The 15,154-nt window shown below is 35.9% G+C and overlaps 1 protein-coding gene across 15 annotated transcripts in view; it reads right to left on the reverse strand.

Annotated features, from left to right (window-relative positions):
• Window positions 1-15,154, reverse strand: part of TMEM232 (transmembrane protein 232) — a 211,659-nt gene that overhangs the window by 114,630 nt on the left and 81,875 nt on the right. For all 15 annotated transcript variants that reach the window (XM_042944992.1, XM_042944983.1, XM_042944955.1 and 12 more), the window contains one exon: window positions 3,729-3,907. In XM_042944992.1, coding sequence (XP_042800926.1) covers window positions 3,729-3,907 — 179 coding nt within the window. The remainder of the gene's footprint in view (window positions 1-3,728; window positions 3,908-15,154) is intronic.

A 15,154-nucleotide genomic window follows, 5' to 3' on the forward strand; every position in this document is an offset into this window, starting at 1 on the left:
TTTAAAAAGGTTATTACATTAAGTGTTTTTATTCCAGGAATGCAATGAGTCTTCAACATTAGAAAAAGCAAGCAATGTAATTTCCCACAGTATCCATGGGTAAATTACTTCACCTCTCAAAAAGTTTAAATTCCTTATTTAAAGTTTCAATTTCCTCATCTGTAAAATCAAGAGCATGAAAATACAAATATCATGTGTTTTGTATGAGGATTAAATAATTAATGAATGTAAAGTGCTTAGCACATGGCACACAGTACATGCTCAACAAATCTATTATCAGTGCCTTTTAAAAATGATAAATATGAAAGAAAAAAAGCAATATTTACATTGAACAATTTAGCAGACTAAAGTCTCATTTATGTAATTCTCGGAAACCTCTTACTATGCAAACAATTCACCCCAAAACTTTAAGGTTTAACAGCTATTTATTCAGCCCCTAGTTCCACAGGTCAACAATTGAAGGTAGAGATAGCAGAATGGTTCTTCTGGTCTTAGCTGGACTCATTCATGTGTCTGTAGTCAGCTGTTTGGTCAGTTAAGAACTGGCTAGTCTCAGGAGGAGGCACTGGATCAATTAGGATGACTAGTCTCTGCACAATGCGGTCTCTCATTTACCATCTGGGTAACTTGGATTTGCTCACATGGCAGTTACAGGGTTCCACGAGAACAAGAGAGGGCAGGCCCCAATACATAAGTGTTTTTAAATTTCCCATTTGTATAACATTGATATTATCTTATTTTCTAAATCAAGTCATGTGATCAAGCGAAGAATTTGAGTATAGAAGGAATCATGCCAAGGATGTGAATATAGGGAATCTTGAATAAAATGAGGACAATTACTCTAATAATATACCAAAAGTCCTAAGCAATAATTCATTATTTTAAAAAGATATAAAAAATTGTATACATGATTTTACCCAACATAAATTACCCACCTATTAAAATTGTTCGTTAGAACAATTTTCTCCCAAAACTCATTGTTTTACTTAGCATTCCTATTTTTATGAAACCATTTCTAAGTCTCTAAGACTTTAGCTTGGTAACCCAAACATAACTTTCAAATATAGTGCCTACTACTGCCCAATCCAAGACTTTTTCTCCAACGAGGCAAGTAAACCAATGGCTTTTTCTTACATGGTGCTCTTATTTCTGCTCGGCTCACAACATTTCCTTATCTAAGAGATTCACTCTTTGACGCTGCTCCCTTGAGTCATTTAACATAACTCATCATTTAAGTTTCCAGCTCAAGTACTACTTAAAGATGACAATAATGTATTCCATATTAATATAAGAAGGAAGTTAGAAACCAAACATCTGAACTCCCTTGTGTACCATGAACTTTGATGGGAATAGCCATACATATAATATTCCATCTTCTGAATCTTCTGTCTTCTGACAGTAAAAATTATTGTATAAAGGTCATTTTTTGGACTTCCTGTGTCTTCCATAGAATTCAGCATGGCAAAATAGATTTAGGATCTAATATGTACATATTTATTTCATATTTTTTAATGAATTTGGTAAAAAAATTTATACTAATTTCTTAGTGTATATACTTGTAGTATCTTATTATTAAATAAAGGAATTCAAACTAAATTAAGTGATATTTCAAAGACACTGACTAGGCACTCTATCACTTATAACCATAAATCATATATTTTGTTATCCAATAATCTAAATGTCCCTATCTCTACCTAACTTATAATATAGATCTAGAGTGAATTGTATCTTTTAGTTAATCTATCTAATGCAAATTAAACTTATTTCTTATATTAAATATGTACTATACCTAAATTAATTTAACTGCCTTTAGAAATTTCTAATTTAGATTTTTCTCTGAAGAAAACTTGCCTTTCCATACATTTACTATTTAAAATGAATGAAAGTATCCCTTAGAAGTCTTCTAACTAAACATTAAAACCTAATTAGCACATCTAGTGGTTATGCTTTTGTCTATTCTTTTATTCTCAGAGCTGACTGCTTGAGTAAAGAAAGGTCTTTCCTTGGACCTAGCAAACAAAAAATATTTGCTATGTCCGATTAACTGACTTATGAATGTCAAATGCAATTATCTATAGATACTTAGTAAAATTTTGAACAAGGAAGACTATCCTATACCAAATGAATGGCCCTGTAAGCAGGCATTTAAATAGAATTCTAATTATAGAAATGACAAATTTGAGTTGGCTTATGTATTTGGTTACAGTATGCAATCCATTTGAGATGTGAAGTGGCATATAAATATAGATACAAAACCAAAGAATAATATGAATAACTGAAAATTCGTGTAAAATGAAAAAACAAAGACAAAATAATAAGACTTGGTGAGATGAATGCATGTCGTCCTCTATTTCTATTTCAAAACTAGCCAAAATTTGACTCTCATTTTTTTAAAAACTATTGAGCAGCTTATCCAAAATAATAATAAAGTTCAGACAGCACATGAAACTAAGATTTATTTCTTAAATCTCAGCAAAGAGGATACTCGATGACATAGTGGTCATCACTATAATAGATCCAGTAGTGATTATTTTAAAATTTTTCTATGTTCTGTCCACAACTAAGGATAAAACTGAAGCATGGTTGCATAAAAGCAAGCCCACGGAATCCAAAACAATGTAGTTCAAGTGGACAGCTCTTGACTGTCTTTCTCTGTGAAAAATATATTAGACATCTAGAGAAAAGGAATGCATATTTTTAGATAGTCCTCCATAAAGATTCTTACTCGAAATCACATTTATGTTTAAAAAGCAAGGAGTTTAAGGTTTTGTTTTCTACTAAGAATCTAGAGGGTAGATACTCTGTGTTGCAATGATGGCCCACCCATATGCTTTGACAATTGATTAGGCAGAGTGAATTCATTATTTGTTCTTCTTACTTGTTAACATTAATTCACATCCCTAATTATTATTAGAAAACAGGATATTAAGGGTGTTAGGATAATTGCATCTGTAAACACTAGAAAGAATCAGAAACTTTCAATGAAAGGGTAAAAAAAAAAAAGTGTACTTTAGGATAACAAACAAATTAACCTAGCTCAAAATAAGACATAGAAAAGAAAAAAACTGGTAGGAGATTAAAAATATCATAGGATACCATATGGATAAAGCATCACTGGAAAATCACATTTGCATTTCATGAAGAATGGATAGCTAATTTCATAATGATTTTCTTTGAAAGTGAAGAAAAAAAATTATGTAGTCATTCAAACAGAACTAGAAAAACCAAGAACTTGTAAAATACATTTTTAACTTCAAAGAAAAAGACTAGTGTTAGTGAATCCAGATTTTCAATTTATATTATCTAATGCTAGAAAGAAAAACTTACAAATAAGATAACTAAAAATAACTTATCCAAATTGAGACACTTTTGAGAGTGAATTAATTCATTGCTTTCTTATTAGAAAGCTAGAAAATTAGGCCTAGACCAGGCTAACCTGGGCAAACTGGAATGCATGGTCAGTATACTTAAAATTCTCAGTTACAAACCTGAGGCAGAAGTTATTCCTTCCCCCAAATCACCTCCTCTCTTCAAGCTTCTTAGTCAGAAGAGTACCAACACTCTTATCTTTAACTAAACCTAGATCAGTATTCAATTTTAAAAATGGTTTTCCCAGCTGTGAGTCACTGACACTCACTGAATATGGACATTCTCTTTTCCTTAGAGAGAAAGGACAAACACTTCTTGATAATGGAGGTACCAATTTATTGCCCTGGGTTTTATCTTACCTGAGCTATATTTACTGCATTATGGATTCGCCTGTCTTTCTCATGATCCTTGGTCTTCTGTAATGTTTGCAATATTTTGTTTCTAAATCCATCCTGCTCATCATCTCCCCGAAGTTCCCATGACATTTTCACCAGGTTATACACTAAGCCATAGTATCCAATCCATATCACTGGATTACCTGTTGAAAAAGATATATTCTTTGGGAAGACATAATCTTATTCATCTTAGTAATGCACAATTTTGTGAAAAAGAAGAACTGCAGTTTTACTAATACAGTGTTGAAAGTCTGAAATTCTGAGCTTTGGAATTTGTTTTACTCTTCACAGCTCCTACTCCTTTAATTTTAAAAGATCACAGCTTACTTTAAAATTTCTAGTCGTAAGAAAAGATCTGCACCTAACTATTATCATAACTCATAAATGTAAAAGTTGGGCAGGTAAAGTAGGAACTATGTATTTAACAAAAAAAAAAAAACAACTTTGGAATTCAAGGAAAGAGGAATTTGTTCAAGGCAATATGAATATTTAAACCACCATAGTGAATTTTTATAACAAATTAGAGAATAGGAGAAAAATCAAGCTCTATGAAACACACCATTTGAACCAAGAAGAAAGCCTTGAAAATAATGTGAAAAGCAGACAAAAATTGCCAATATAATTATAGGCTGGAAGTTTTTTTTTTTTTTAATAGAGACATAAATCAACTGAAACAGAGGAAAGGGAACAATGAATCCAGAAGAGATTTTTAAAAGTCTAAGACAATCTTCTTTCTAAAACTTATATACCAATTAGTAATTTATATAAATTATCAAGGTCCACATTTAAAATACACCTCTCCCATACAGAAAGGAGGAAAAAGTTTCTCTTTACTCTTTATCTTAATTATTTCTTACCTCAGTAGTATAGTGCTATATAATACTATTCAGGAAAAGAGAATTCTAATTTAGATAGAGATGGGATAAATTTGTAGAATGAACTACTACAGCAGGTCTCAAAGGGGATATGAACTGAAGTTAGTCAAAGAGGAACATGAGAGTATGAGTATATGCGAAGCAGGTAAGAAGAACAGGAGGAAGAGAAGGTTCAGGAAGGGCTTTAGAGTCAATTAAACTTTGTATTGTACTGTCCTCCAAATCCTGATGACAGCCAGTGTGACACTGGAACTCATCACTTCTCTTCTTGAATAAAGATAAAGCACAATATGAAAAAAGGATAATCCTCAACTTTTCCTAATTCAATCTAGATTTTTATAATCCAAGCTACATAATAATATTTTTTTAAATTTTTTAATGCTTATTTTTTATTTTTGAGAGAGAGAGGCAGAGCATAAGTGGGGGAAGAGCAGAGAGGGAAACACAGAATTTGAAGCAGGCTCCAGGCTCTGAGCTGTCAGCACAGAGCCCAACACAGAGCTCAAACCCACAAACCGTGAGATCATGACCTGAGCCAAAGTTGGATGCTTAACTGACTGAGCCACCCAGATGCCCCAATAATAATTATTATAGTTATAACTAGAAAACTTGGGCATTCCTACTACTATGTGCCCTTATTCTAGGCCTCATTACAGTCCTGCTATGATGACCGTATTACACTTAGCATAATAGAAGGAACATATGACCTTCAACTCAGGTTAGAAACCCCCCTAGCAGGGGCACCTGGGTGGCTTAGTTGGTTGAGCGTCTGACTTCAACTTAAAAGTCATGATCTCATGGTTTGTAAGTTCAACCCCACATCGAGTTCTGTGTTGTCAGCACGGAGCCCACTTTGGATCCTCTGTTCCCCTCTCTCTCTCTGCACCTCTCCCACTCATACTCTCTCTCTCAAAAATAAATAAAACATTTTTTTAAAAAAGGAAAATCCCCTAGCATGACACAGATGATGAGTGACAGAGCCAAGTGAAGGAGAGTCTAATCTTATGCCATGCAGCATAGGCTCTCCAATTCAGACAAGTGCTTGCCTTCCTTCTATTCCATTCATAGGAAACAGACTAGAAGGTAGAAAGAGGAGGCAGAATGGAAAGTATGTACACGTTTTACAAGTGGGAGGAGGAAGGCAAATGTCCAGCTTCCAAACTTAAGGCAACTTTCATCCTTTCTATTGATACTTTGAAAGAGATAGTGTAAACTATAGGTAAGCAGCCAATTCTTTTGAAAATGTAATTCTCCCCATAAAAATTTTACAAGTTAAAATTAGTATGCTGCCATATTTGAAATTACATGTATGAATTGATATCAGCAAGATGGCAGAATAGGACATCCCCAGCATTCATCCCCTCATAGAAACAAGAACTTGGCAGCCATCCATAAACAAAAGTGCCTTTTTCAGGACCTTGGGATCCAGGTAGGAGGTTGTGAAACCCCAGTGGAAACAAGACTGAGGAGGCAGTCCCAGCCCAGGTGGAACACCTGTTGGCAGTTATGTGGTCCCAGCCATGGACCTGGAAGCATCCTTGCCCACCCTGTGAACTCGGCTCCAGCCCTTTTGATCCACAAAGGATCTCGAGCAAAGGACCCAGGAAAACCCATGCCTGTTGGTGCCTCTGGTAACAGGCCTGCTGTCTGTTGGCCCTGAAGCAGCTCTGTGACCTGGCTCCAGCCTCACTCTACCATGGTACAGAAGCAGCTCTTCTGACCCAGAAACCCCCCCACAGGCCCTGGCAGGAGAGTGTTCAGGGATGTGGCAGGGGCCAAATCTACTTGCATCCCAGGTAACAGGCCTAACATCTGGAGATACACAAGTGGTTCCATAATCACATTTCCACCCTGCTCAACCATGGTCCTGGAGGTGGTCCCATCCACTTAGGGACCCAGCAGGAACTCTGCCTAGTCATTCCTTTGGCAATAGGCCCACTGACTCCTCGTCGAGAGGTAACTATAAGAAGACAGAGGGTAGAGGATGATAGTGAGGATCTCAAATTGAACTGGGGTAGAGAGCTCATATTAGAAATGGATAGGGGTGCTTGGCTGGTTCAGTGGGTGGAGCATCCAACTCTTGACCTTGGGGTCATGTGTTCAAGCCCCATGTTAGGTATAGAGCTTACTTTTAAAAATAGAACTTTTTGGGGCACTTGGGTTGCTTAGTTAGTGGAGCAGGCAACTCTTGATCTTGGGGTGATGAGTTAGAGCCCCAAGTTGGGTATGGAATCTAAGAAAAGAAATGGATAAGGTAAAATAACTAAAGATAAATGGGATCAGATTAAGTGGTAGATGTTTGAGCAAAAGAGTAATGTTATATGTGTTCCACGACATGTTACATCTATTCCAGCAATAAACTGGGAAACCAATGTGGGAGCTTTATAAGGCAATCTAGGTCTTTATTGTGATAAGCAGCAGGAGCTTGGAGAGTAAAGGACAAACTTAAGACATTATGGAGAAGATCTAATAAGAATTCTTAGCTACGGAGGAGAAGAAAAGCATGAAGTGGAGAGGAAAAGTACATATTTAAGTTAAGGAACTAGAAACAATAATGAAGTCACTTATAGAAAAGAGATTGTTGTAGAGGAGCCAGTTTGGAGAGAAAGGAGATAAAATAATATTTAGAAAATGTGGCATAATAGGGTGTAAGGGGAATCTAACTTTCAGAGGCCTATAGCTTGTTGTAAAAATATAGCTAAAATTTAAGTGAAATAGCAAAAGTGAAATTATGGATTTGTGAATCTAGCAGAAAAATAAGTTTGGAACTCAATATGAGCAACAAAACAATTATGAGTTTTAAATTAATAATTCTGGAATTGAGAACCTCAAAAATAATGCAGTTTTGAGCAATATGACAAATAAAACATACTGTGAATTTTAACCTTTTTATATATTTGTTTAAAGGCTCCCAAACTCTTTACGTTAATAAGAATGATTGATATAAGTACATATAAGCTACCTTCATATATTTTTAATTATCAGTTACAGAGGTTATAGTCAGTTTAGTGTCCAACTCTTGATTTTGGCTCAGGCCACAATCCCAGTCTTAAGACTGAGCCAGAATTGGGCTCCATGCTGAGTATTGAGTCTGCTTAAGATTCTCTCTCTCCCCACTTCTCCCTCTACCCCTCCCCTGCTTGTGTGCGTTTTTTCTCTCTAAAAATATAGATATATAGAAGATAGATAGATAGATAGATAGATAGATAGATAGAATCCACAAGACCAGTGATGAGCCCATAAAATGTATTTTGGTAACTGAATTCTCAAAACTCACCAAACTTTTAAAATACTGCTGTTGACATGAAAAGATGTTCAACGTCGCTCCTTATCAGGGAAATACAAATCAAAACCACACTCAGATATCACCTCACGCCAGTCAGAGTGGCCAAAATGAAGAAATCAGGAGACTATAGATGCTGGAGAGGATGTGGAGAAATGGGAACCCTCTTGCACTGTTGGTGGGAATGCAAATTGGTGCAGCCGCTCTGGAAAGCAGTGTGGAGGTTCCTCAGAAAATTAAAAATAGACCTACCCTATGACCCAGCAATAGCACTGCTAGGAATTTACCCAAGGGATACAGGAGTACTGATGCATAGGGGCACTTGTACCCCAATGTTTATAGCAGCACTCTCAACAATAGCCAAATTATGGAAAGAGCCTAAATGTCCATCAACTGATGAATGGATAAAGAAATTGTGGTTTATATACACAATGGAGTACTACGTGGCAATGAGAAATGAAATATGGCCTTTTGTAGCAACGTGGATGGAACTGGAGAGTGTGATGCTAAGTGAAATAAGCCATACAGAGAAAGACAGATACCATATGGTTTCACTCTTATGTGGATCCTGAGAAACGTAACAGAAACTCATGGGGGAGGGGAAGGAAAAAAAAAAAAAAAGAGGTTAGAGTGGGAGAGAGCCAAAGCATAAGACAGTGTTAAAAACTGAGAACAAACTGAGGGTTGATGGGGGGTGGGAGGGAGGGCAGGGTGGGTGATGGGTATTAAGGAGGGCACCTTTTGGGATGAGCACTGGGTGTTGTATGGAAACCAATTTGACAGTAAATTTCATATATTAAAAAATTTTAAAAAATAAATAAATAAATAAATAAAATAAAATAAAATAAAATACTGCTGTTGATTTTTAAAATGAGCTCTTCACCTATTCATTTAAACTACAATGAAATGGGGCGCCTGGGTGGCTCAGTCAGTTAAGCATCTAACTTTGGCTCGGGTCATGATCTCATGGTTCATGAGTTTGAGCCTTGTATCAGGCTTTCTGCTATCAGCACAGAGTCCACTTTGGATCCTCTGTTTCTCTCTCTGTCTGCCTCTCCCCTGCTTGTTCCCCGCTTGTTCTCTCTCTCTCTCTCTCAAAATAAATAAACAAACTTAAAAAAAGTAAACTACAGTGAAGTATTGCTTATGAATAATATTTGCAGGGAAAATCTATTACAGTTCCAATTCACTGACGGTTAATGAAAAAAAAAAAGCCTTATAAAGACAGCTGAGATGTGTTACAACTGTCATAAGAGGTAGAATGCAGTCCAATATGCACATCTTGACATTTGATAAGAAGCATGTCTGCTATGAAACTCCTCATCCAGGGACCAAGCTGAAGAATAAGGCACTCTTCTGTTCTGCTTTGAGTGACCCTGTGGCAGCTATCAAAGATGTTCCTTTAAATATACTGAGAGAAAATGTGTCTGTCTGCAGCTAAGCAGACAGTATTCTAGGAAATAACAAAGCTGAACCAAAACATAATTCTTAATACAACTTGAAAACTAAGAAACTATGCTGTTTGAAAAGCAGTATTATGATCCTTTCTTTGTAGCAATGCTTTATCTTAGTGTTTTGAACTCCAGGGAAGCCCTTAATGGCCAGTCCAGATATTTAGATTTCACAAATGCAGTGAATGTGGAATATGAGTATTTCTACTCAGATGAATGAGTATAAATGAACACAGCCTTTACAATTTTGAGAAATATAATTTGGCAGAATCAAATGTATCACTAAAAGGTAACCTGAATGTAAAATGTAGTGTAAAACATGGTCTTTGTGAAATGCCATATATAGGAAAAGAACTAGATCAATGCCAAGAAACCAATGGATAAGAACCAGTCAGCAAGCCAGGCATTTAACAAATATTTACTGAGTCAATGCTATGTACCAACTGCTGTTCTAATGTGCCAAAGAAAAAGACAGTGTAACTGCTCTCAGGACACTTAATGCTAGTAGAGAAAGACAGATACTAAAAAAGTAAACAGGACAGTGTCAGTTGATAATGAGTGTTAGGAAAATAATAGAAGGTGTTAATGTGTTCAACAGTGACTAGAGAAGAAAACTATAGACACAATGAGAGAAAGACCACCATGAAGACATCATATTCAAGACAAGATCTAATGCATTTTTAAAAAGTTAACCATCCAAGGGGTGGGAGGAAATGCAGCATCTGTGAGTGCAGAGGCACCCTCTGAATGATCATGGCCAATTTGTAAGCCATGGAAAGGAGTTTGGAATTTATTCTTAGTGTAATGAAAAGTTAACAGAGCATTTGAAATGAACAAACCTGCTTCGTGTTTTAAAAATCTTTTGGGCTTCCCGACGGAAAATGGGTTCTAGGGAGCATTAAGGAAACAGGGAGACTTAGTTTTTTGCAGTAGTCTAGAAGAAAAGTGAGGAGTACATAGACTTGGGAGTTGTACAGTTAAGAATTAACAATGTCCAAAGAGAGGGCTGGCTTTTGCCATTGCCTGACTCTTAGGCATTAGAATGTCCTGTCTGATAAGAATGTTTTTGTTTATCTGGGAGCCTTAGGCCACGGTATCAATTTGGCCTCTGGAAGGACCAGAGACCAGGGTCAGCCATGTGCACGTGAATGAGCCCCAGTAAAAATTTTGAATACTAAAGCTTGATGACCTTCCATAGTTGACAATAGTCCATGCAAATTGTCATACATCACTACTAGGAGAAGTGAATGGTCTCTGCACAACCCCACTGGGAGAGGACAATGGGTAGCTCAATGCTTGGAACTGTCTTGGACTCTGCCTTATGTACCTTTTCCTTGGCTAATTTTAATCTTTATTTTTTTTACTGTAATAAACCGTAACCATGACTAAAATGTCTTTGCTGAGTTCTGTTAGTTCTTCTAACAAATTAGCAAACCTGAGGGTTGTCTTGGGGATGCCCAAACTTCATAGGTGATTTCAGAAGTGAGGGTAGTGTTGAAGACTCCTGAACTTCATAGGAGATAACAAGAGAGATGGGGGAGTATATTTTGGATGACTAGTAGAATAAATAGGAATTCCAAGGTACTCTTTGTTTTCAGAAAGTTACACTATAGAAATAATTATGTATCTAAATATACATACATATTAAATGTGGATAAAATTATTTTGAATATATCATCGTATTTGATCATTATGCATATTAAACAAATACCCAACAGAATAAACTAAAGAGAACCAAAGTATTACTAACTTGCTCAGTGTTTGTTGTAGGTAATATAGAAAACAAAAAGCAAAAGTCAGCTGATTCCTATATTAGCATGGGACAGTTAACTGAAACATGATGGCAAATAAGATGCCAAAATGACTATAGACATTTAAGGAACTGAGTAGAATTTCCCTTTCTTAACTTTTATGATCTTTTGCATTGTCAAGTAATTTGCATTGTTGATTAAAAATAATTATCTTCAAAAAAAAAAAAAGAAAAAAAAATAACTATCTTCTGGAGTTTTAACTGGGAACCAAAGAAGAAAGTGGTTCATTTGCTTTTCAAGAACTATGATTCTTATAAATCAATTAAAGAAACATCACATTTCTATTTTATGGATTTATTTTCAATTTTATTAAACTAAAGAATACCACCAAGATTTTAGATTATCTCTATGGAAGTAGTTAATCCTCACAGGTTTTTGTATCCAAGGGGCAACAAACAAAAAAAGAAAAAGAAGAAAATAATAAAGATTCTTTTGGAAATTTAAAAAAAAAAAAGAACTTTACGTTTATAAGCATGGTACATGCAAATTTCTTTTAAAATCCATAATCTTGAAGAAACTAAGATTCTGAAAGGTATAGCCAGCTACCATAATCTAGGACATGACAGCTGAGCTGAGACTCACCCCAAACTTCTGACACTCCAAATTTCTGACACCGAGTCTAGTTCAGTGCACATATATTCATCTATAATGGAGCCATTTTGGTGCTGTTTTTCTTCCTCCTGTTACCTAATTTTTTCATCCTTCACCCTTTTGGGGGGGCTTCTATTATTTCTTCCTATAAGTAACTACTTAGCAAGTATTTAAAAAGAACTATTCACTCAAAACAGTAAGAAATACCTGGATCAAACATAGGAATAATGTATTAGATTAGAGACCTCTGTACCCATGAACATATTATCAGGTTACTTTTGATAGATATGAGGGGTAAAAAGCAAACTGACTCTAGGGTATTATATTCATTTCTGGACCAGATTAATGACAGAAAAAAATCAATCAAAAACACTCAGGAGAATCTTAATATAATTCTGGCTGGTATAACAAAGGAAGTTACAAGTACCTAACTGAGCTATTTTCATTAATGTATATACATTTGCTTCTAAATTAATTTGCATAGAAAGCCAACAACTATATTATTCTTTTTATTCCCAGCTAAGGCATATTATTACAAAAATTGGTTTCTAAAACTGCACATTGTAACATACTTTAACACCATTAATACTTTTACAAAATCTCGCATGATTTCTAGTTCCTGGGTCTTTTTTTCACTATGTTCAGCCACAGATGGATTTTAGACCATTGGCTCAAATGGGATATACCTTTGTATTTATGCTTCAAAAATGTGAGGAATGTTCCCATGAGATTTTCAGCTCCTCTGTTTAAGTAAAGACTTTTACACAGTCAAAGGCTTTTTGGCTGAAAAGTCCAGCATGTTGTTTTAGCCTGTCCAACCAAAAGAAATAGTAGCAACCCAAAAGGGAATAAACAGAATGAGGAAATAGGAATCTTTTAGTTAAACATATACAGAGCTAGATTAAGATTTATTGTTGGATGGGAGCAAAACTTCCTGGGAAAGGTAGCAACATTTAACTTTCAAAAATCATGGTAACCCTTTATCCTAGTTATTTGTGCTTTATGAAGATCCTCATATAAAGTTAGAAGATTAGGTCTTGTCTCTACAATTAAAAACTATTTTCTACAATCCATACAGATTAAGTTTTGATTGCTGAGACAGTATTGACAGAGAAGAAAATGATTAACTTTTCCCATGTTTGTTGGGTATAAAGTAATCTTAGATCACAAAATATAGCTCATATCCAGGAAATATTTGACCACAGGGACTCTTCTTCCTTCACCTCATACTTAAAGTTCTCAGCTCTTCTCACACATTATGAACTGAAGCCATTGTCCTCTGCCTCCCCCCCCCCCCACCCCCCGCATCCCCAAGGGCACTGACAGCAGCTCAGCCAAAGGCTACATTAAATGGAAGGAAAATAGAGTACCTGTAGCAGTTCCTCTCTCAGCTCCCCGCAGTCTCTGAGATCCCAGGCTCAGGGCCAGTTGCCTAGCAACATATCCAGGTGTAACCCCTTCCCACCCCCACCATGAAGTACTAATATACAAATGTAACTAAAGTAATTCAGTATCAAAAAAGAGACAACTCATCAATTTTAAATGATAACAAGGACAGGGGTTATCAAAAATTTTAGAGGATCAACATAATGGAGCATCACTTTTATTAAGAATATATGTACTATATATTCAGGTAAAAACAAAAATAGCACAAAATACACCAGGTGAATATGAAAATAAAATATGTTTTACTGGTATTTGACTAATAATGTGACAAACTAATTTTCCACTTTTATAAATATCAACCAAATACAAAGTGTTTCTGACACTGGATATATTATCAAACAAGATGGTAAACTCCAAAGGAGTAAACACTTTGACTATTCAAATTGCTAACACCATGACTATTAAAATTTATGCATCATAAAATACATTACTAAGTTGTGTTAGTATGTTGAGCGGATGGCACAAACTTTCCATCTTTTCTAACTTTTAAACACCGTAGGTAGTTGCTGACCTACCAGCCAAATTTTGCCCCTTTCTTAAAAATAGAACCCTATTTGGGGCGCCTGGGTGGCTCAGTCGGTTAAGCGTCCGACTTCAGCTCAGGTCACGATCTCGCGGTCCGTGAGTTCGAGCCCCGCATGGGGCTCTGGGCTAATGGCTCAGAGCCTGGAGCCTGCTTCTGATTCTGTGTCTCCCTCTCTCTCTGCTCTGTCCCTCCCCCGTTCATGCTCTGTCTCCCTCTGTCTCAAAAATAAATAAACGTTAAAAAAAAAAAATTAAAAAAAAATAGAACCCTATTTGTACCCAGATAATGGGAATGAATTCTCCAGAGCCATCACAAATGCTTCTCTTCACCAGGCATTTACTTTTCCAGCCTTCCTTGTAGCTAGTCATGAAACCAGTTATCCTGTCAATTTCACACAAGGGACAGTCTTCTGGAGTGCTTCCTGGAAATCTTTTGTTTTATAAGGTGGACAGACTCTTTAGAAAAAAAGCCAGTATCATCCCTTCTCTTTCCTCTTGCCTTGCAATGCTACGTGAGTCTGTGATGTCTAGAGCTAGAAAGCTCTTTTAATAATGAGATAACAAGCATAGGAATAAAAATCCAACATCCCTGAGAAGTAGAATAGAAAGACATAAAGAGACAGAATCTTGATGACATCTGTGAACCAATAAAAGTCTCTGTGTTCTTCATTAAGCAAGATAATAAATAGCTTCCATCCTGTTAAGTGATTTGTTTACCCTAGTCTAATGTAAAAATCAGATGGGTGAGGAAGGAATGAAATTATGAGACAAGTGTTGTCCAAGCCTTGGGCTATTAGGGAAAATGGCATCACATAATAGAATTTGTTAAGGAGAGAATTAACTACCCACCAAGCTGACCAGAAAATTTCTGCTTTTAGATGTGTCAGTCAATAAGGTATTTGAAGGAAGGATGAGTAATATGGATAGATACCAGTTCCGAATTTTGAGGTGAGAATAATAAATAAAGGAAAAGATCTAAACAATTACTCAAGTTGAAGTGTGTTAAATGTCATAGGGTGGAGTGAAACAAAAAATGGCAATGGAATCATTTTAAAAATGGAATTAGATATGTCCTTTGTAGTACTAAGGACAATGTGCTGTCTCATGACTGATGACCATCAGATCCTAAAACAGTAAATGTCAGCAATAAAGACTATCTTCTGGATCTCTGCAGGGATGAAGGGTTTTCAAATTTTGGAATCATGATTTACCTAACTTGAAAGATAATGATCCTCTGGGGTTTGAGAATAAAAATTGAAACAATTACGAGTACTTATTTTCATTTTTGCAGCCTACTAAGCCAGAAGGAAATTTATTGAAAGGCAGCTTCCTATTAGAATCTCTGTCATCCCTTTCCCACCTGTGTTTGCCTGTATACTAACATTCAGTAAGATATTTACTCATGTAT

Source organism: Panthera leo, chromosome A1 (assembly GCF_018350215.1).
Source record: "Panthera leo isolate Ple1 chromosome A1, P.leo_Ple1_pat1.1, whole genome shotgun sequence".
Taxonomy (NCBI): Eukaryota; Metazoa; Chordata; class Mammalia; order Carnivora; family Felidae; genus Panthera; species Panthera leo.